General features: G+C 56.4%; 1 protein-coding gene and 1 long non-coding RNA gene across 2 annotated transcripts in view; one reads left to right on the plus strand and one right to left on the minus strand.

Moving 5' to 3' along the window:
* Nucleotides 1-19,977, minus strand: part of NRXN2 (neurexin 2) — a 153,141-nt gene extending 133,164 nt beyond the window's left edge. The window contains exons 1-2 of the mRNA XM_051964626.1: nt 19,390-19,977; nt 6,374-6,391 (exon numbers count right to left, since the gene is read on the minus strand). Coding sequence (XP_051820586.1) covers nt 6,374-6,391; nt 19,390-19,777 — 406 coding nt within the window. The 5' untranslated portion in view covers nt 19,778-19,977. The remainder of the gene's footprint in view (nt 1-6,373; nt 6,392-19,389) is intronic.
* LOC127540109 (uncharacterized) lies at nt 36-9,281 on the plus strand. The gene is made up of 2 exons (XR_007948097.1): nt 36-109; nt 8,514-9,281. It is a non-coding gene; the product is annotated as an uncharacterized LOC127540109 (long non-coding RNA).
* Nucleotides 19,978-22,459: the final 2,482 nt, after the last annotated feature.

A 22,459-nucleotide genomic window follows, 5' to 3' on the forward strand; every position in this document is an offset into this window, starting at 1 on the left:
AGAAAGAAAGAGGAGAAAAAAACAAAAACAAAAATAAGAAAGAAAAGGAAAAAAAAAAGAGAAGAAGAAACAGAAAACACGAGTCATCAAAATCGGCCAGAGAGAAGGGGTAAGCTTTTGCTGCCACAATTTAAAACCCTTTTTAACTTGTGACAGGCATCGGGGGGAGAGGCCCCCAGCCCGGGAGCCGGGGAGGGGGGCCCGATGCCGAGGGCAGGGGAAAGGAGTGGGAGAGACACAGAAGCAGAGAGAGAGAGACAGAGAAAGAGAGAGACAGAGAGATGGAAGGAGGGAGGGAGAGAGAGAATGAGAGAGAGGAGGAGGAGGAGGAGGAAGGGAGTGTGTGTGTATATGAGAGCAAGGGAGAAAGAGGAAGAAGGAAAATAAGGAGATGTGTGTATATGAGAGGGAGAGAAGAAAGAAAAGGAAAAAGAAAGAGAAGAAAGAAAGAAAGAAAGAAAGAAAGAAAGAAAGAAAGAAAGAAAGAAAGAAAGAAAGAAAGAAAGAAAGAAGAAAGAAAGAAAGAAGAAAGAAAGGAAGAAAGAAGAAAGAAAGGATGGAGGAAGGAAAGAAAGGAAGAAAGAAAGGATGGAGGAAGGAAAGAAGGAAAGAAAGGAAGAGAAAGAAAGAAAAAAAGAAAGAAAAGAAAGAGAAGAAGAGAGGAAGGAAGAAAGGAAGAAAGAAAGAAGGAAGAAAGAAGGGAGGAAGGGATGGAGGAAGGAAAGGAGGAAAGAAAGAAAGAAAAAGAAAGAGAGGAAGAGAGGAAGGAAGAAAGAAAGAAGGAAAGAAGAGAGGAAGGAAGAAAGGAAGAAAGAAAGAAGGAAAGAAGGGAGGAAGGGAAGAAGGAAGGAAAGGAGGAAAGAAAGAAAAGAAGAGAAAAAAAGAAAAAGAAAGAGAGAGAAGAAGAGAGGAAGGAAAGGAGGAAAGAAAGAAAGAAGGAAAGAAGGGAGGCAGGGAGGGAGGAAAAAAGGAGGGAAGGAAGAAAGAAAGGAAGAGAAAGAAAGAAAGAGAAGAAGGAAGAAAGAAAGAAGGAAAGAAAGGAAGAGAGAAAGGAAGAAAGGAAGAAAGAAAGAAGGAAAGAAGGGAGGAAGGGAGGAAGGAAGGAAAGGAGGAAAGAAAGAAAAGAAGAGAAAGAAAGAAAAAGAAAGAAAGAAGAGAGGAAGAGAGAAGGAAGAAAGGAAGAAGGAAGAAAGAAGGGAGGAAGGAGGGAGGAAGGAAAGGAGGGAAGGAAGAAAGAAAGGAAGAGAAAGGAAGAAAGAGAGGAAGGAAGAAAGAAAGAAAGAGAGAAAGAAGGGAGAGGGAAGGAAAGGAGGGAAGGAAGAAGGAAAAGAAAGAAAAAGAGAGGAAGAGAAGAAGAGAGGAAGGAAGGAAGAAAGAAGAAAGAAAGAAAGAAAGAAAGAAAGAAAGAAAGAAAGAAAGAAAGAAAGAAAGAAAGAAAGAAAAAGAAAGAAAAAGAAAGAAAGAAAGAAAGAAAGAGAAAGAAAGAAAGAAAGAAAGAAAGAAAGAAAGAAAAAGAAAGAAAAGAAAGAGAGAAAGAAAGAAAAAAAAAGAGACAAGGATAGAAGAGGGAGTATGTATGTGTGTGAGAGACAGAGAGACAGACACAGAGAGAGAATGAAGGAGGGAGAGCCGGACATTGAGTCAGGGACAGAGACGGGGAAGCGGGGGGACAGAGAGCGATGGAGTTGGAGAAGAAAAGAGAGGCAGAGGCCGGAGGGGCCCGAGAGGCAGATGGGAGCTGGGAGAGACGGCGGGAGACCCTCCGAGGGGAGGCGCAGAGACAGACAGAGACGAGAGAGGAGCAGAGACAGGTCAGAGACAGAGAGAGCGGGAGGCCGAGGGCTGAGAGGGACCGGGAGTAACCGGGGCTTGTCGCGGGAGTGAGGGGAGACAGGAGGGTTTGGTTTCTTAATTTCTTCTTGCCGAGGGGAGAAAAAAAAAGGAAAAGGAGGAGAAGCACGGGCAGGGGAGATGCTTTTTTCCTTTTTCTTTTTTTTCTTTTTTTTTTTCTTCCGAGAATCGGACAGAAAAAAAAAATGGTCAACGAGAAAAAACGATTCGGATGGAGGAGAAAATAAAACACACAGAGAGATTCAGAGCCACCTGGAGAGAGAGTGCGCTGCCCCCTCCGCAGAGAGGCGGGCAGCCGGGCAGTGCCCCTGGCCCGGCCCTGCTCCTCTGGAGGCGGGGGAGGCCCCCGGGCTAGGAGGGCTAGGCTCCCAGACGTTGGGGCTCTGGGGGCAGCGGGGAGCAGGAGGCCGGCCAGGGCGAGGGGCCGGCATCTGTCATGGGCCCTGAGCCCCTCCAGAAGCTTTGGGGCTCCAGGCTTGGGAGCGACCAAGTGTGAGGACTGGGGGGGCTCCAAGATGCTGCCCGGGAGACCCCAAAGCGGCCCCGGCTGTGGAAGAGGAAAAGCTCGCTTGAGACCCACGGAGGAGCGAGGGGGCGTCCCGAAGTCTTCCAGGGTGGGCCGTCAGCAGCCTGGGGACCCCAAAGAGAGCCTGGCAGGCGGCCCCTGCGGGCCAAGGGGGATCGGGACCCCCCCTCACCCTTCCTGAGCAGGCTCCCCATGGCCCCCAGCCCATCCCCTTCTTCTTTCCCCCATTCCCCCCGGCCACCCTGGCGTCTGGGCAGGAGGGAGGGGAGGGGACTTCTCCAGCAGCACCACGTTGCCCTTGGAAACGGTCCCAGTTGCTGTGGCAATGAGCCGGCGGCCCGAGGGGAGCTGGGGCCGGGATGCGGCTTGTCAAGGTTACAGAGCCCCAAGGGTTTCCAAGATGGAGCTGAGCACGAGATGCCTGGGTTCCTGGCGGGCCGGGCCACGGGAGCCGAGAGGGGAGCAATTCCACAGGGGGGGGCCGTCCGGCTAAGGACTGCGGGCCCCCTGGGGGACCCCCTTCTGGGGAGGGGCCGTTTCTGGCTCCCAGGAAACCCCACAGCCCCATCTGGCCACAGTGCTGGGGAAGAAGGAGGGCAGAAGTTGGACCTACAAGGTGGGAGAGTCCAGTGTTGGGGCCGCGCGGGGGGCGTGGGGGGGGGCCCTGTGCCCCGGCCCGGTCCTGGCTCTCCTGGCTCCCACCCCTCCCGCCCCCTGACACCCGCTCCCCCAGCCTCCTGCCCAGGCTCGCAGCCCCCGGCCCGTGCCCTCAGGCCGCAGTGGCGGGTTGTGGGCCCATGGTGGGGGGGCTGAGCCGCAGCTAACGCTGCTTCCCCCTCCCTGGACCCCAGCGCTGCCCAGCTCCTCCACAGCCTCATTAGCATGCGGTACTCTCCTCCCGTCGCCAAGGCAACTGGCTGCTCAGCTCCCTCAGGCGTGACGGCACCAGCCATCTTAGCGGAGGGGGGGCCCGGCCCATCTTCCCCAGCCCCTCAGCTTCAACGGCCCAGTCCCCCCCCAGCCCGGGACAGCCGCCATTCCTCCTCTAGATGCCATCCTGCCCTCACCCGGGACTTGCTCCCCAGAAGCAAGCCCCCAGTGGGGTCCCCTGCTCCCCTTCCAGGCCCACCCAGGAGCCCCCGGGTCCCCAACCTTCACCCACCACACACGCGGCGGCCCCACAATCCCCCAGCAGCCCGGTCCTTTCCCTCCCGCTGCCCGGCCCCTCCTCGTCTCCCCCTTCGCCGCCCTGGCCCAGGCAGCTGGCAGTGATGGATGGCCCTCGTCGGGGTCTGGCCTGGAGCGGGCAGATAAGGCGCCCCTGCCCATGTCCCTGTCACCCTCTGTGGGAAGGAGGGTGGGAGACGGTGGGAGACGGAGGGACGTGCCCGAGCGCCTGCAGGGCTCCGCCCTTGGCCAGAACCGGGTGACAGAATTCTTGGGGTTCCTGAGGGTGACCTGGGAGCAGGAGGGGGTCCTGAATGTGACCGGCTCTTACTGAGCAGCCCCAGAGCCATTCACTCCAGGCCCACCCACTGGGAACCCCAAGAAGGCTGCGGGGGGCGGGCAAAGCGAGCGGCTTCAGGAAGTGAGGGGGCCCGGGCAGGTGTGGACACACTCCCGGAACCCTGAGTGCGCCCCAAAGGCACAGGCTGACACGGGCAGCCCTGGGGACACAAGCAGTGCACAGAGGGGGGCCCCGAGGGGCGTGCCCGGCCAGCATGGGCTCCAAAGCCCCGGCACCCCAAAATGCACCCGCTGGGACCCCGTGTCCTGACACCCCCACGCAGCCCCCCACAAACAGCTGGCCAGGCTGTCCTCTGGGTGTGTGTCTGCCTCCTTTCTGCCTCTGTCTCTGTCTCTCTTCCTTCTCAGAGCATGACCCGCCCATCTTCTCCTTCTTCTCCCAGGTGAGAAAGACTTAAATGATTTTAAAAACCTACAGCCTCTTCTCCCATCCCCCTCCTCTCTCTCTCTCTCTCTCTCTCTCTCTCTCTCTCTCTCCTCTCTCTCTCTCTCTCTTTCTCTCTCCTCTCTGTCTTTGTCTCTCTCTCTCTGTCTCTATCTCTCTCTATGTGTCTGTCTCTCCCTTCCCCATCTCTGTTTGTCTCTGTCTCTGTCTTCTCTTCCTCTCTCTGTCTCTGTCTCTGTCTCTCTGTCTGTCTCCCCGTCTCCCCCTCTTTTCCTCTCCCCTTCTCCTCTCTCCCTCTTTTCTCTTTTTCTCTGCCTTCCTCTGCCTCTTTCTGTTTCCGTCTCCCCTCCAATTCATCCATCACTGTCCCTTAGCAACCCTTTATGTAGCTGCTGTCGCTTTCCCCGTTCCCCCTTCCCCTCTGCCTCTCTAACTCTCTTCCCCTTCTCCTTTCACATCCCCCATGGCCCCGGTTCCCTCCTCCTCTGTGGCCTTTCTCCACCTCCTCCCTCCTTCCCTGCCTCCCTCCCTTCCTCTTTCCGTCTCTCCTTTGTTCTGGAGGAGACATGACACCAAGAGCAAGTAAAAGTCAGACCAGCACTAAATCTTATCTCCAGGACTCAGAAAGCTCTGTCCACCCAGACCCACCCAGACGCTCCTGCACACTCGGGAGCACGCGCACAGGAATTGTCCTCTCTCTGTCTCTCTGTCTCTGTATGTCTCTGTTTCTCTCTCTGTCTCTCTGTCTGTCTCTCCTCCCTCTCTGTCTCTGTCTGTCTCGCTCTGTCTCTCTGTCTCTGTCTCTCTCTGTCTCTGTCTCTCTCTCTCTGTCTCGGTCTCTCTCTCTCTGTCTCTCTCTGTCTCTGTCTCCCTGCCAGACCCACCTCTACACACTCACACATGAGCGTGGGAAGCCCCCAGGCCCCCAGCCCGAACCCCGCTGGCCCACCCCGGCCCTTCTTCCCCTCTTCCTGGCTCCTTTCCTAAGCCCTGTTCCCAAGGGGGCCCAGCAGTAGCCCCCGAGCCGCCAGCTCGGCTCTCCCCGTCACTTCCCCGGGGCGCTGCCCCCATCCACCTCCTCAGGGGGTGTCACTGCCCCTCAGCCTAGTCCAGAGCAGGACGTCAGTCCCTCCCCAGGACGCTGGGCCACTTCCCGGGAGGCCTTTCCCACACTTTCCCTCCCAGCTCCCTTTCTCCCTGTTCTACCCCAAAAGAAAGAAGGGAACTGGAGGCAGAAGCAGGAAGAGAGAGAGAGAATAACAGCGGTCGGGAGAAGTCCATAAACGGCGTCGTAGGGGAAAGAGAAAGAACAGAGAATGACAGAGAAACAAGAGACCCAGAGGACAGGAAGACAGAGCAGAAAGCGGAGACAGGAGGAGGAAGGTCCCCGCAGGCTCCCGAGCACGTCGGCCCCAGGAACCCAGGACCCTCTCCCTGCCCCTGAGGTGAAAGCTTCCCCGGACCGGGCGCCTCTTGTCCTGCCCACCCTGATCCCAGAAGCCCTGCGCCCGCCCCGAAGCCCCCTCCCACAGCCCCCTGAGTCCTCCAGCTGCCCCCAGAGTGGCCATTGCTGCAAACTTGGGGCCTAAGGCCCCAAAGCGGCTTCCTGGCAGGGCAGGGCTGGCTGGGGCTCCTGTAGCTGCCCCTGACTCACTCCTCCAGCCCGGCACAGCTCGTTCTTCCCCGTCTTCTCTCCCCTTTTCCCACCATCCCTCCTGCCCCCTTCCCCCTCCTTTTCCCTGCTCTTCCCACAGGGTCCCCCATTACTGTCTCCTTCTCCCTGGATTCAGGTCAGAAGAAGAGACAGAGAGCCAAGCACGCCCCCAGTCCATTCGGGGTCCCCAGTTCTGTCTTTTCCTTCTTCCCCTTCCCACCATCCATGGGGAAGGGGGCTCTGAGAGTACAGGGTCGGGCTGGGGCCACGCCTGCCAGGAACGGGGAACCCAGGCATCCGGCTCCCCCAGCCTCCGTCCTTCCCAGACGGACCCGGAGGACGTTCTTGAATGGCCGCCCCCCCCAAATCTGTCCCAGACGCCAAGAACCTGAGGGAGGAGTTTTTTAGGCCGGCCTGAGACCTCACTCACCTTCCATGGGCTGCTCCTCTGCAGGAAGACAAGGTTCCCGGGAGGAAGAGAGAAAGGAGAAAGAGAGAGCCGAGCATTAGAGCTGGGAGCGGGTTCCCTGGGGAGTGGGATGGGGGGGGCAGCGAGGAAGGGGCACGGGGCCTAAGGGGCTCAATGCCGTGGGCTGTCATGCATCCCGGGCCTTCCTCTCCTCTGCCAACCTTCGGCTCACAAACCACCCGCACGGTGACCTTGGCCGCTGCCACAGGAGCCGCGGGGAGTTTGGTGGGGCCGGAGGAAGGAAGGAAGGTGAGGTTGGGTCCTGGGCAGGGGGAGAACAATAAGCACCTGCGGGGATGGGCCACGGCCTAAACCTCAAACGGAACAAAGGATTCTGGGATGAAGGAGAAAAGGGGGGGCGAGCCGGGGGGAGGGACAGCCAGGGCAAAGCAAAGGGGTGAAGAAGGGCAGCAAGAGGGCCCTTCTGCTGTGCGCCCCAAAGCCGATCCCTGCCCTGGGGTGGGGAAGGGACGGGACATGGAGGGCTTTCAAAGGCAAACCCCGGAATCTGTGTTTGATCCTGAGAAGGAGACCCAGAATGTGCCAACAGGGGCTGACCCGGTGGGACTGGGCTCCAAAAAAGTCACCGCGGCAGCGGAGCCGAGGATGGCTTAGCCAGGAGGGAGTGAGGCAGAAGTCGCTGAGCCGGAGGGGAGGCAGGAGAGTGAGGAGAAGGTGGTGGAGGCAAGAAATGGGCAGAGAGAGAAACGATAATCCGGGGGTGGGGGGAACAAGAGAGGGGGACGGGGGGCCAGGGTCAGGAAGAAGTGACTCGTCCAGAGCGCACGCAGCTAGTGAGGGTCTGAGCCCCGTTCGAACCCAGGTCCTCCGGACTCCAGGGCTCTCTCTGCCCAGCTGCCCCCCAAAATGATACTATCAGATACTGACTGGATGTGGGAGGAGTGAGAGCGAGTGAAAAGTCAGGTTGTGAGTCTGAGGAACTGGTCGGGGCCTTCGGGGAAGTAACAGGTAAAAGGAGAGTCAGGGAGGGGAGGGCTCCATCTTGGACATGTGTTGCTGAGAGCCGATGGGAAACATCCAATTGGCAGCTGGGGATTTAGAACGGGAACGACAAAGGCTGACTCGGAGGCTTTGAAACAACAGCGAGAGGACGCCGGGGCTCTGCTCGCGCCAGCCCGTCGTGCCTGTGACGTCATTCCCATTTGGATCCAATTTGGATCCCACACGTCACACAGTCCCTACTGGTTTTCCTCTTACGGGCCCTCAGCTGACGCCCTGGCCCGCTACGATCCCTCGGGTCCTGACTCAGTGTGTTAGTCACCCCTCCTGCCTCCACATCACCTGCAAGTTCCATAATCAGGTCATCTGTGTTTTCCTCAATCTCCGACAAAAACGTTAAAACAGAGATCCCGGGGTCCGGGCTGCCCCTGACTACTCACTACTGACGGCATGCAACTGTTGGAAATCCACCATTTCCAGAGGAATAGAACGAGATGCTTTATAAAAGGCGGGTAACTGTGTCTCTCATATGCTAGAGGTTTGTGACACACTAATGCATTGTTGGTGGAGTTGTGACTGGGTACAATCACTCTGGAAAGCAATCTGCAAACAAAGTAACTAAAAAGTCCAGGCGTTTGCCTCAGACAGCCCGCTGGCTAAGCATCTACCCCCAGGGAGGTCAGTGATAAAAAGAAAGATCCCCCACGCAGCCATTTCCAGCAGCATTATTCTGGGGGCTGCAAAGAATCGGAGACGAAGGAGACGTCCATCGACTGGGGAACTAAACAAGTTTTGGTCCATGAATGTCATGGAATATTCCTGCACTATAACAAATGATGAATGCGATGAGCACGGGGAACCATGAAGAAACGGACACGATCTGATGCAAAACCCAGGAAACAGAGCCAAGGAAACAATCTACATGATGACTACAGCAACGTCAGAGGAATGATAAGAGAGACTCTTGGGAAATTCTCAGGAACAAGCTTGTTCCCGAAGAAGAGAGTAGACAGGACCCTTTGACCCTCCTCCATCCTCTGCAAGGCTTAAAGCACGGATCTCTGGGAAAAAATAGCAGTTTGGAGTTTGGGGGGCATATTTTCATTCGTTTTACTGATTTTTTTTTTCTTTTTCTGTTCAGGCAGCTTTCTGGAGAACCTCAAGACCAGCCTTGATCTTATTGGAGGAGTGCGGGAGGCAGGAGAGCCTCCAAGAGGATGGTCAAAGATGGAATGTCTCATTTCCAGTCCTTCTCAGCCCTTAAACACCTCAGCATGATCACATCATTACAGCACACTAAATATGTGTGAACTAGGGAACTACTGCACCACCCTGCTAAGTACTAAGTATATATGGGAGCAAGAGAACCACTGCACCACCCTGCTAAGTACTAAGTGTATGTATACTAGAGAACCATCATCTCATCAGTCCCACTGAGTTAACACCTTGTTGTAAGTATCCTTGCTTCAAGTAGACTTCTCCAGAGTTCTGGCCCTCTACATTTTTCTTTCTTTTTTTTTAAAGAAAAAATCCTTTGTTACAAGGAATTGGCTTTCCAGAGAAAGAGATGCAAACTAAGTGATATAAAAAATAGCAATAATTTATTTTTTTAAGGAAAAGGAACAAAATGAGCCTAACGAGTCCAACAGGCTAGCCAGACTAATTCATGCTCATCTCAATGCTGTTTTCAAAGCTTTTTAGCAAGAAGCAGCCCTTGTCTCCTCAGACCTGTCCCGTATCACCAGATGCCAACGGATGTCCAGTCAACATCAAAACTCAACAAGACCAAAGGTCAACTTAAGGTCTTTCCCTGCAAACTACCTTGATCTGCCTCGGTGAAATTAGGTTGACTTTCTGTGATTGTTTCCTTTGTTAACCATCTCTTTACATAGTAAATGCTTACTAACCATTTTTTCATTCATTTTGTGACAATCCTTTCTAAAATTTTGTCAAGAACCGAAATCAATGTCACTGGTCTGTAGTTTCTGTTCTCTTCCCTTTTGTAACATCATCAACTGTTTTTTTCTCTCTCTCCTCCTTGTCTCCTATACCTGTCTCCTGCTTCTAAGATTCAGAGGCAGTGGAACTCATGGAGAGGGGTCAGCGGATAATCCACTTTGGTTGTAACGTAACTCTGGGTGATGAGGCTAGAAAAGCATGTGGAAGTTCGACGACAGGAGAAAGCTTTGAATGCCAGGAGTTTGAATTTATTCTCAGTGTTAGAAAACAGCTCCCCGAAGTCAGCAGGACCTGAGTTCAAATCTGATCTCAGATACTTGATACTTCTTAGTGACCTTGGGAAAGTCACTTCGCCCCAATTGCCTCAGCCCCCCAAAAAAATACTAATAGCCACCGAATAACATCATCTGCTCCCTTGTTCCACAATAAGTCTCCTTTCACCGGCAGTAATCAAGCTAAAGATGTACGGCCATCACCAAAGGTCACTATAGAAGGGACTCCTGCCTGGCCAGGAAGTCAGTCTAAATGGTCTTTAAGGTCCCTTCCAGGGTCAAGAAATCTAGAATTCTATTCCCATCGGCAGTGTCACTCAAAGAAGAACATAAGCTTCTTGAAGGCAGTAAGGTTTCATTTTTTGATTCGAATCCCTCCCAAATGGATCAATCAACAAGCATTTATCAGGTGTCTACTCTGTTCCAGGCACTACTCTAGGTACTATGGGTATAAAGAAAAAAATCAGGGCAGCTAGGTGGTGCAAGGATAAAGCACCAGCCCTGAAGTCAGGAGGACCTGAGTTCAAATCTGATCTCACACATTTAACACTCCCCCGACTGTTTGACCCTGGGCAAGTCACTTACCCCCAATTGCCTCAGAAAAATAAAAGAAAGAAAAAAAAATTGGAACTATCCCTGCCCTCAAGCAGCTTACACTCTTCTGCAGAGGGATTAGCACCTAACAACTTAATGAATGTCTCATGGGGGGGGGGTTAATGATTTAAAATTTATAAACTTCCTTATCACAATCCTGGGTAGTTATGATCCCCATTTTACAAATGTGGAAACTGAGGTGCAGAGGGGTGAAGGGATTCCTGCTAAAGCTCACACAATTAGAAAGCATCTCAGCGGAGTCTCAAACCCCAATTCCCCTCGACTCCCCCTTGGTTTTCGATAGTTCCTCTGTGCCATGCTGAATTTACTCAGTGGCTGGAGGGAGTCGCTGATGGTTCTTGGGCAGGGAGGTGAGAACGACAGAGATTATTGTAGCAATGGGGTAAGTGACCTGGGAGTAAGAGATCAGTCAGGAGGATGTTACAAGAGGAAAAAGAGCCCCAGAAGTGGCCGTGGACATGGGAAGGAAGGAATGGGGCTGAGAGGAGCGGACTGGACCGGCTCCTACGGGCTCCAGAGAGCCCATTGTTAAATTTTCAGGAGCATTTATACTTGGGAAATCAGCCACTGCTACAAACGGGGGCTCGAGTTATTATTTTGTTGATTTCTAGGCTTCAAAAAGAGAAGGTGAAGATATTAATACAGATTAAGCTTGAAAATATGCCTTGGGTATTTCTTAACAGGGTTGGTTGTTAAATATTTATTAGCACGCCTCGGAAGGTGGATAAAACCTAGTGACTGATTGGGGGGGACGGATCTCCTGAGTGAGGATGTGGGGAGAACGTGGAGACTTTCCAAGCTCCGGAAGGCTGATTACATCTGTCACGCCAGGCCTCTCGGGCCTGGGAGGAAGGTCTCTGGGATCGGGGGCTGCCCTCGGACCCCCATCCCTGATTCAGCAGCTTCTTACTCGGCTCCTGGCTCCGTCACTCCCAGAATGCCCGGCTGGGACCACGGGAGGGAAGGAAGTTCCGAAACTCTGCTCCCTGGCGCACACCCCCGCTGCCTTCCTGCTCTGTTTCTGTCTGCTCTCCTCAACAGCCAAGGGGGGAGCCCCAAAGACACGCAGCCCCATCTCCGGATCCGCCCCCATGAGACAGACTCATCCACATGCTCCCCCTCAGTCAGGAACCACCTCCGTCCCTGGGCCACTCCTGGCACCTTCTCCTCACCCGGGCCGCATCCCCAAAGCGCCCACGGAGGGACCCCAGCTCCCACAACCCTCGTGTCCTGGAAAAGTTGTTGCACGAGTTCCAAAACGGAATCGCAGCGTGAAGACGCAGGGAGAGCCGCTCCCGCGTGGGAACCCTCCTTTGTGGAGGGAGGCCTCTGGGACAGAATGGGGCTCCCCACTCAGGTCTGCCTGAAGTGAGCCCCAGAGATCCAACTGCCCCAGGGGCAGGGGGACCCCAAGAAGCTCCCATGATAAGCCATCCCCAAAGCCACTGGCAAAGTGGGCACTCGCACTCCTGAGGAAACGGGGTGGGAGTGAGGGAGCCTTCAGAGGGAAAGATAACAAGCAGCTCCTTTCCAGCCCGGCCTGGGAGTCTGTCAAATGCCTTAGAGATGCTCCTTCCAACCAGCCAGGCAAGCTGTGGCAAAGGTACCGTTGTCCCCAACTGACAGGTGAGGAAACTGAGGACTGGCGAAGTGAGGGGGAGAGTCAGGAAGCCCAGAAGTCTGTCTCCTAGACCGGGGATCTCTCCGGATCCCCAGAGCAGCCGGCCTGTAAAGTCGAGGAACTTCTTCCCGGAATCCTGACTTTAAGAGCACAGCATAAGATACGCTCAGAACACTGCTGGAACGCAGGGAGCGGCACCCATTCCCCAAGTCCGTGGGCCCTCGATTACGAGTGCCGGAGCTAGACCATAATGCCTAGAGATAGCCCAGAGCCATTTCATTTTACAGATGAGGAAAGGGAGTGTGGGAGAAGGTGAGGGACCGGCTGGTCGCCCCAGCTGGCAAGCGGTAGCATCCGTCTCGAAGCCCCCTGCCCTCCCCGGGGTTCTCTAACTGCTCGTCACAGTTCTTTATGGGTGCTCCCTCTCCTCTCCTCCCCTAAGCACTGATTAAGCACCGACTGTGTGCAGACCCCGGCCACTAGACACTGCGGGCAACACGAAAACATCCCTGTGGAGCTCAGTGTCTCTCCCTGCTGATCCACACGGGGGTAGTCACAAAATCCTAGCCAGTCTTGCTTGAAAAGTGCTTCACGTACGCCTTCCTTTCCACTGCGGTCCCTGCTTCCTTTTCATTCCTGCCCACTACCCTGAGCCACGTTCTCCCTGCCTGCTCCGGAATAAATTATCCTCCAATTATCCCAGGAAGGGCCTTGGAGATCATGTCCAAAAGCTTCATTTTACAGACGGGAAAACTGACGCCCCGAGCTGGGACACGAACCCAAAGCTTCGGACTCTCAGACTCTCTGTCCTTTCTCCTTCTCCATGCTCTGGCCCAAAACACTGGCCTAAAGCTCAGGAATGGGCTCTTGTGACAAACGTGCTTCCGTGCCTTCTGAACCATCTCTCTTTGGCCTTCGAGGCTCCAGATGACCTCACTCTAATCCGCCTTCTTCCAGCGCCAAGCAGGTCCCATTCCCACCTCCACACCTTTATCCAAGGCCCTTCCCCTGGCTTGGCTGTGGCCCTGCTTTCCTATCCAGGCTCAGTCACCTCTCAGGGCCCAGCTCGCTTCCTTCAGGCCGTCCCTGAGTCCTGCAGGGTGGACGTGACTACTCCGTCCTCCTCGGGCCGGGCACCCCCACTGCGCGTTTCCTCACAGGCTGCCTGCTTTGTCTGCGTCACCTTCCCAACTAACTTCTCGGAGGCCGGAGTCGTGTCACCTCTGCTGAACTTGGCCCAGAGGCAGGAAGGCAGAGAGAGCCTCAGCCAGAGGATGTCACAGGGCTCCGGACACTCGCTCAGAGTCTCCAAACTCATCGTTTACACAAAGTTCTAACTCCCTTCCAGACTTGCCTGATTTTCTAAAAGATGGGCAGCTTAAAAGGGGAGCGAATGCGAGAGGCGAGCACAAAGACAAGTTAAACTCAGAGGCAGACAGGGCAGGAAAAGTAGGAAAAGGAGAAGCAAGAAGCCATGGGGGACCTTCCAGTGAAGGACAGACAGGACAACCCCTGAGGGGGCTGTGAGAGCCTGGGGCAGTCATGGCCATTTAGAGTGAGAAATCACAATTAGTTCAGAGAATTGTGCAAGCCAATCAGAAAGATTTCCTTCCTGAATAGTTAACAACTTTGTTTATTTATTTATTGGTTAACTTTTTTTTTTTTTTTTTTTTTTTTGCTGAGGCAATTGGGGTTAAGTGACTTGCCCAGGGTCACACAGCCAGGAAGTGTTAAGTGTCTGAGGTCAGATTCGAACTCAGGGCTGGTGCTGGTTAACTATTTTAACACGGCACTTGGTCCCCTCAGCCGTTGGTGCGTGCCTTCTAAGAGCACCTTCCATTTGCCCTTTACGTGCCTTAAATAACCATAATTGTTTGAGCGTTGTCTCTTCCATTACTGGGAATTACTTGAAGTCAGGGACTGACATTTGCCTTTCTTTGTATCCCCAGAGCTTAGCCCACGACCTAGCACATAGTAGGTTCTTCACAAATGCTCCTTGGGCGACTATTGCTCATGGTTAGGAAATTACGTGGAACAGCCCATACTGCAAGGATCCCAGAAGATGAAATTTGATCCTACTCCTGCCTTCCCCGTAGAGCCCGGCACAGGAATGGGCGCACAGTCAGTGCTTATTTACAGAGCGAATGAATAAGGCGAGAGCCTTCTCTCTGGCGGGCACCAGTCGCCCATCTGTGCAATTAAGAGCTTGGACTAAGAACTCCAGCAAGCTGAGACCTTAGGAGTGAGTTCCCTGATCATACACTGCCTAGGTAAGACAGGGAGGGAATGGGAAGGACTTAGTTCTGAAAATATTAGAAGGACGAGGGGGGTAACTGTCCTGACCTTGAATGAAAAACTGGCTGCAGCCAGCCCTGAATGTAGGATTCGCTGGAAACCTCCCCTCCTCCTCCCTCCCCAATTCATGGAATTTCCCAGACCTGGAGTCAAGAAGCCTTGAGACTGAAAGCTGCTTCTGACATTCATTAGCTGTGTGACTCTGGCCAACCAACATCTCTGAACCTCAGTCTCCTCATCTCGAAGATGGGTATGATCATAATTTTCCCCCACAGAATGGTTGGTGTGAGACTCAGCTGAAGTAATGGGCTGTCTGCAAACCTGAAGGGCTGTGTCCTCGGTCTCCTCATCTCTAAAATGGGGATGAGCATAATCTCTCCCCAGAATGGTTGATATCATGCACCTATTCTCCTCTGACTGTATACCAAGCTCCTTGAGGGCAGGGACCGGTCTCTGTCCTCCTCCATCTCCCTCGTGGGCTCTTGCACAAGAGACCCAGTGTAGGGCAGTGTGAAAGGGAAGGATTGTGGTCAGAGGGCTGGCTCTTCCCCGTCCCTCCTGCAGAGAAATCAGAAGTAGCTTCCTAAAGCCTGCGCTGCCCACCAGGCTCAGTTCCCCTCTGAGGCTCTCAGTCCCCCCTTTCCCCCTCCTGGGTGACGTGCTCCCAGCTTCCAGGTCTCTCCCCGCCCTAACTCCGACAACCCATTTCACAGCACTGCAGCCCATGAACCCTCTGCTCCGGCCAAGCCAGTCTCCTTCCTGTCCCCAAGGTCCCATCGGGGGCAAGTCACTTCATTTTCCTAGGCCTCAGTTTGCTCATCTGTCAAATGGGGGCAATCACACTCCCCTTCACCCCAGGAAAATGGTTTCAGTTCAGACTCCACAAGCATGAATCTAGTGGCCACGAGCTGCCAGGAAGTCCCCCCTTCAAAGAACCTCCCTTCTATTTGGGAGACATAATGCTGACACTAACAGGCCAAGGCAAATCCCATGGAAAAGAAAGACAAATGGCTACAAGAGGAAGCCTCCCTCACGCCGGGGGAGGGGAGCAGGGTCAGGAGAGGAAGGAAGTGGGGGAGGGAGTAGCATTGAGCACCAGGCCGAGAAGCGGGAGAGCGTTCCCAGGACGGAGGCCAGGCCGTCTGCGCACGAGGCGTGAGGCCGGAGTTGGGGCGCCACGTGGGGAACGGCAAGGAAGCCGGTTCTGGAACACAGAACAACTAAAGGGGAGCGACGTGAGCTCGCTCTGGAAGGCCAGGCTGCAGCCGAAGTCCCAAGGGCTTCCAACCCCGGAGCAGCCTCTAGTTTCTCCTGAGCCATAAAGGCCAGGGAGGCTTCTTGAGCAGGGGAGGGACACTGTCTGACCCACCCTTTGGAAAACCGAAAACTGGACTGGGAGAAGGGCGGGGACCTTTGCTGAGGTGAACCGAAGGACCGGGCCGGCCGGCCCCCCACGCGGGACCCGCCGTGCCCTCGTTATCACAAGTGTTATCACAGTCGAGAGGGAGGGAGAGAGACAGAGACGAAGGACAGAGACACAGAGAGACAGTCAGCGACAGAGACAGAAAAGGAAAGACAGAAAGACTGGGAATGAATGAGTGCATACATGGATGAATGAATGAATTAATGAATGAGTACATACACAGATGAATGAATGAATGAGTGCATACACAGATGAATGAATGAATTTTGTAAAGCACTTACTAAGTGCTTACTATGTGCCCAGCACTGTACTAAGTGCCGGAGATATAAATAGAAACAGACCTTACAGTCCCTGCTCTTAGGGAACTCACACTTTAAGTGAGGGAAAAATGAATAAAAGAGAATTTAGCTGCAGAGCAGATGGAGACAAGCAGAGCCACAAGCAGAGCCAGACAGAGCCGGAGATTCCAACAACTGCGCGCTGACCCGCCCCGGACTACAGACGCGCATCCGCAGCCTCCCTCCTCCTCTGATCTTCCACGGCCATCGTTAGGTGGCCTAGAGAAGGGGCACCGCCTCCGGAGATCAGGGGGTGCGGGACAAAGCCCACCTGGCCCACTTGCTACCTGTGGGGAATTGCTGGAGCCCTTTCTCCCAGGCTGCACCTCAGTTTTCTGGCCTGCATAATGGGGGGAAGGAGGCTGGACCATGGAACCTCTGTGGCCCATTGCAGTTCCAGCTACATGAGCGTGAGCAGAAAGCAGACCTCATTTCTACTTAATCCCCTGAAGTTTTGCAAGTACAACCTCTCGGTGACGTGACCCTACGGCCATGTTTCCCTACGGAGTGTCACAGTGACCCGGCGGGCCGTGCCCTCCGAGGCAGAAGGGGTCCGAGATGGGATTGGACCTAGTCACTTACAACGGGACACACTCACACACACGGACACACAGACACTCACACACAGACACACACACACGGACACGGACACACACACACGGACACACACACACACACACAATCACCCAGGAAGTCCCAGAGAGGGTTGGAATATCAGCCTGACAATTTGCTCCCCTTGTTACCCTCAGCAAGCCCTTGATCCCAGCCGGATCCTGGGGGAGGTGATGCCGTGGTTCACTGCAGCTCTGAACCATGAGGCCGGGAGCCCTGGTGGGGCCCCCTTTGGCTGGACAGCTCCCTCCTGAGGCAAACTCTTCCTCCCTTAAAAATACCTACTTCCGCTAGCCTCCATTACAGAGAGGGCCCTAAAAACTGGGGATCTCTATTCAAGACCATGTACGAGTCTTGTTCTCCTTGTGGGGGTCTCCATTTTCCATCCAGGCTCCCTTTCCCCAGTCTGCCAGGAAGAAAGCCGGGGATGGATAACAGACGGAGCCTTGGGCCGGGAATTGGGACACGGGTCTGGGCTCTGGTGTTTACGGTTTATGACACTGAGCGGAGAGCCCTTCTTTTCCCCGGGCCAGTTTCCTCCTCTGTAAATTGGACCGAATGGCCTCTGACCTCCCTTCTGGTTCTGAAGTCCAGAGGAGGCTTTTGTGGAGGCCCCCGGGCCACGCCTGGTTCCAAGGGGTGGCCCTAACTTTGAGTCATTCAAGTGAGCTCAGATTCCTCGGCCCATTCTTCAGAACTGGCCTTAGCGCAGGGGGGAGGGCAGGTCTGAGCAATTGGGAAGCGGGCTGAGCTCCTTGGAAGGGACAGCTCTTGGAGCTCCCGGGTGTTCCTCCAGACCGATCACCCCCATCAATCTGCAATGACAGGATCATGTGGGGGCACACTCACACACACACACACACATACACACACATACTCACACACACACACACACACATGTAATTCTTTCCCATTCTAATCTGCTTGGGTTTTCAATACATAAATATATACCTCTTCAATCAATATAACCACACACACACACACACACACACACAATTTCACAGCTTACAGAACACCTGAACTCCTGGGAGGAAAGGTGTGAAGGTGTCGAATTAGCTTAATACACACAGCCCTTGTGTCCCCTACACCACGAGCACATGCACACACACAGCAACCCTGCCAGTTCCTCAGACGCCCCCGTCTCCCGCCACACACGATAAGCAGAGCCCGCGGCTCGCACGCGCGCCGCAGCCCGGGCCGTGTTTGCAGACACACTCGCCGCCCACGGCTCTCTGTGTGCACACAGCCCCACACACTCATCTCCTTCCACAACGCAGGTGCACACTTGTACGTCTCTGGAAACAAGCAACTGAGCCCGAGGCCCCTCCCCAAGACAAGAGCCCTCCTGGGGCACTTACACACACACACACACACACTCTCACGCTCCTCTCACACCTGTTATATAACAGCTGCCACTGAGAACAAAGGACAAGGAAGCTGACTAAGGGTCCTCCCGAAACAGGTGGAGGAAGGTCAAATCCCTGGCCCCCTCCTCTAGATTATGCACTAAAATGGGGTTTCACAAGCCCCCACCTCATCGACCTTTGACCGTAACCAATGAGCAGAGTCTACGTGAATTCAAGCCACTCTCCCCTCCCCCAAAACGCCCCCTCCCAAAAAAGGGCAGAAGAGACTAAACCGAGCTGGGCAAGTGCCTTCCTTACCTTCACTCTCAGCCCCCCCACTAGGCAACAGCATCTCAGTCCTCTAGTTAACATATAATTCGAAGCTAAATTCACCCCCGGTCCAGTCTTCCCCCTATTCTCTCCCACCAGCTTGGAGAGAACTCTCACCGAAGGGTCCGCCCCCCTCAAAACTACAACGCTCGCCATCTTCCGCAGGCCCCACCGAGGCCCTCTCCGGCACGTCCTGCCCACAGCGTCAGGTTTTGGAGTCACCCACACAGGCACAACCACATGCCCACCCCCGTACGCCCACCAGCTCGGGAACCTGAGGAAGGGAGCCTCCGATGCAGGCAAGGCCGTGCCCGGCGCACGACTTCTCCCCTGTGCCCCCGACCCCAGGTTCACAGGGAGATGTGCACCTTGCACATCCCGCCCACTACGGGGACACGTTTGTCACTCCCCAGCCCTGAAAGTCACTGTCAGAGATACTGCCCCCCCACACTCAGAAGGAGGAAGGCCCAGGCGCGCCTGGGGAGAGAAGCAGGAGCAAATGGAGGGGGGGGGTGGCTTGGATAAGCAGGGGACACAATGAAAGGGGCCGTGTGCCATTTCTCACACAAAGATGCAGTGAAGGTCTGGGCCGGGCCTGGGCGAGAGGAAGTCACAAGAGGTGGGGGGTTCCCGAAGAAGGAAAACTGAGGAGGGCGGGATCTGGGCCAGAGCCCTTCTGGGACCCACGGATTCCAAAGAGGGACCAGGAAGTGTGGCCTAAGCCTTGGGCAGCAGCCGGACCCCGCCCCAGTGCCCGCCTTCTCTCGGGCCTCCTGGGGGGGGAGGGGAAGAGGGGGGGTTTGAGATTCAGGGGCAATGGGGGCAGAAGAGAGGGAGGGCGGGCCTCTTGGCAGATGGAGGAGCAGAAAGGGGTCGCCCTGGCACCGTCCCCTTAAAGATGTGCTGCACGGGCCAGGGCTGGTGGCAGGGGCACAACGGGGTCCTGTGGGCGAGGGCTGGGGAGGGCTCCCAGGGGAGGTGAGAAGGTGACCCAGGGAAGGGCCTCGGGAAACCCTGGAAGCTGCTCCTTAAAGCTGCAATGGCGGGCCCGGTCCGAGGCAGGGAACGGCTTGGGGAGGGCTTCTGAGAGCCGGAGAGGAGGGGCGAGGTAGGGAAAGGGCAGAGGCAAGCGGAGCAGGGACCCCCCCCCCCGACCCCCGACCCCCGCCCCCCGGCCCCCGGCCCCCGGCCCGCGGCCCGCCTCACCTTCGCTGCAGAACTTGCCGCCGAAGCCCGTGTGGCTGCAGTCGCAGCCCACCTCGCCCGGGCCCAGCACGGTGCACAGGCCGCCGTTGGCGCACGGGTTGCGGGCCGCGCAGAGCGGGTCGGCGGCTCCCCCGCGGAGGCCCTGGCTGCTCAGCAGGGCGGGCGGCCGCTCCCCCAGCTTCAGGTTGGCCAGGAGCCCGCGGAAGGGCGGCTCGTACTTGACGGTGCTGAGCGTGAGCGCCGACAGCCGCACGTCGGGCGGGACGCCGCCCACGAACAGGTCGCTGGCCACCTCCATGTGGCGCCGCTTGGAGCGCACCTCGGCCGCGCGGGCCTCGCCGTCCACGGCCAGGGCGGTGCGCCGCGCGTCCCGCGTCAGCAGCACCATGTGCCAGCGGTCGTCGGCCACCGGCGTGTCCAGGTGCAGCGTGGCGGGCTCGGCGCAGGACAGCGCGAAGCGCAGGCGCAGGCGCCCGTCCACCAGCAGCAGCTCCAGGAAGTCGCAGTTGCCGCCGTCGTCCAGGTAGAGCAGCAGGGCGCGCGTGGCGTTGGTGCGCAGGCTGAAGCTGAGCTCGCCGCTGCTGGCCGCGCCCGCCCAGCGCCCGTAGCGCGCCCACTGGCCGGGGCCGCCGCCGAACTCCAGGCCCGCCGCGCCCCGGGCCAGGGCCAGCGCCAGCACCAGGGCCAGCGCCAGCGCTCCGGGAGGCCCCGCGCGGGGCCCCCGCCTCAGCACCAGGGCCAGCGCCCCGGGCGCCCGGCTCACCATGGAGGCTCTGGCTCGGGCCGCGCCCCCTGCCTAGGCCCCCCCCCCGCGGCCCAGCCCCGCCCCGCCCGCCCCGCCCTAAGGCTTCACAGTCGAAGGTGCATGGGGCCGGGACGGGGGCGGCCTCCCCCGGGCGTCCTCCAGCGCCCTCGGGCTCCCGCCCGAAGGCTCACTGCGCCATAGCCCCGGCCCCCCGGGGAGGGGGGCAGGGAAGCCGAGAACCGGGGGTGGCGGTGGTCGCTGGGGGGCCTCCCCCGCCGGACTCCTGGGGAAGGGGCCTCTGTCCTCGGGCTCGCTCGGGGGCGGGGCCGGTGCCTGGGCCTGCAGAAAACAGAGGGAGGAGAGTGTTAACCGAGGAGCCCGGGGCCTAAGGGATAAAGGCCGCCAGTCCCCATCCTAGCCTCGCCCTCGGGGACTCGGGGAGCTCCGGGCCCGCTCGGGACAGCGCACAGGCCGCGGAGGCCGCGGACACCAGGCAGATCGGGTCACCACAGACCCAACGCTTAGTGAGGAGGATGCGCAAAGTGGCCACTCAGGCCGAGGAGACATGGCCGGGATTATGGGGACAGGGCCCCAGGCACCCAGGCTGAAGAAGACAGATCCATGGGGACCAAGGAGTGGGGAGGAAGACCCCCACCCACCCAGCAGGATCTGGGTAGTCCGGAGAGACAGCCCCCCCAGCCTGGGGGGAACCCCGATAATTCCAAGAACAAAAGAGGAAGGACTGACAGTCTGGGGGAGCCAGAGACCAGAGCAGGAGAGTGACGGAGGCGGAGGAAACAGGAAAACATCCTGGAGAACCCCAGAAAGAAAGGGACAAGAGACACCCAGATAGTCTCAGGATTAGATGAAAGGGCACAGGGAGAGGACAGTCTGAGCGGAGAAAACTGGGGGTGGGGGGGAGGACATGAGCAACCAGAACCAGACAGATCCGGGGGGACATGAACAACCAGAACCAGACAAGCAGATCCAGGGGACATGAACAACCAGAACCAGACAGATTCTGTGGGACATGAACAACCAGAACCGGACAGGCAGATCCAGGGGACATGAACAACCAGAATGAGGCAGGCAGATTCTGTGGGACATGAACAACCAGAACCAGGCAGATACGGGGGGACATGAACAATCAGAACCAGACAAGCAGATCCAGGGGACGTGAACAACCAGAATGAGGCAGGCAGATATAGGAGGACATGAGCAACCAGAAGATCCGGGGGGACATGAACAACCAGAACCAGACAGATACGGGGGGACATGAACAATCAGAACCAGACAAGCAGATCCAGGGGACGTGAGCAACCAGAATGAGACAGATATGGGGGGACATGAACAATCAAAACCAGACAGATATGGGGGAACATGAACAACCAGAACCAGACAAGCAGATCCAGGGGACATGAACAACCAGAACCAGACAGATATGGGGGGACATGAACAACCAGAATGAGACAAATATGGGGGGACATGAACAACCAGAATGAGGCAGGCAGATATAGGAGGGCATGAGCAACCCGAACCAGACAAGCAGATCCAGGGGACGTGAACAAGCAGAACCAGACAGATATGGGGGGACATGAACAACCAGAACCAGACAGGCAGATATAGGAGAACATGAGCAACCCGAACCAGACAAGCAGATCCAGGGGACGTGAACAAGCAGAACCAGACAGATATGGGGGGACATGAACAACCAGAACCAGACAGGCAGATCCAGGGGGGCCTGAGCAACCAGAATGAGGCAGGCAGATCTGGGGGGTACCTGAGGACCAAGGGGGACACAAGTCCCCATTCAGGGAAGCCTTAGAGGTGGAGAACCCGGGCCAGCTCTCCAGATCTGGACCCCCCAGCCTACACCCCTAGGATGCAGGGGGCAGAGCCAAGGTAGAGAAAGAGGACTCTTAAATAACCTGGGGAACTGCCCGGGGACCGGGCGAGCAGAGGCCGGGAACTCGAGCCCTCGGAGCTGCACCCCACTCCCTCCTCTACTTTCCCAGCCGCCCCCACCCTCCAACCACCAGCTCTCATCAGCCCCTGATGCCGGATAATGAAGCCGCTAAATAATTCATTGGGATTAATTAAATGCCGATTCATCAATGGGCTCAACGAGTAACCTGGGGCCAGGGAAGGGGAGAAGGGAAGCAGAGGAGGGCCCAGGTACCCAGCTCCCGGGTGTCTCGGCCTCCGGTCTCACCCACCACTTCCCGCTGCCTCCCACGAAAAAGGAGCGTTCTAATTCCAAGGTCCCCGCCCCCCTCCCATCCCTTTTCCCCTCCCCAGCCCAGTTTCCCTAGATAGATGATCCAT

The sequence above is a fragment of the Antechinus flavipes genome, chromosome 6 (assembly GCF_016432865.1).
Source record: "Antechinus flavipes isolate AdamAnt ecotype Samford, QLD, Australia chromosome 6, AdamAnt_v2, whole genome shotgun sequence".
Classification (NCBI taxonomy): Eukaryota; Metazoa; Chordata; class Mammalia; order Dasyuromorphia; family Dasyuridae; genus Antechinus; species Antechinus flavipes.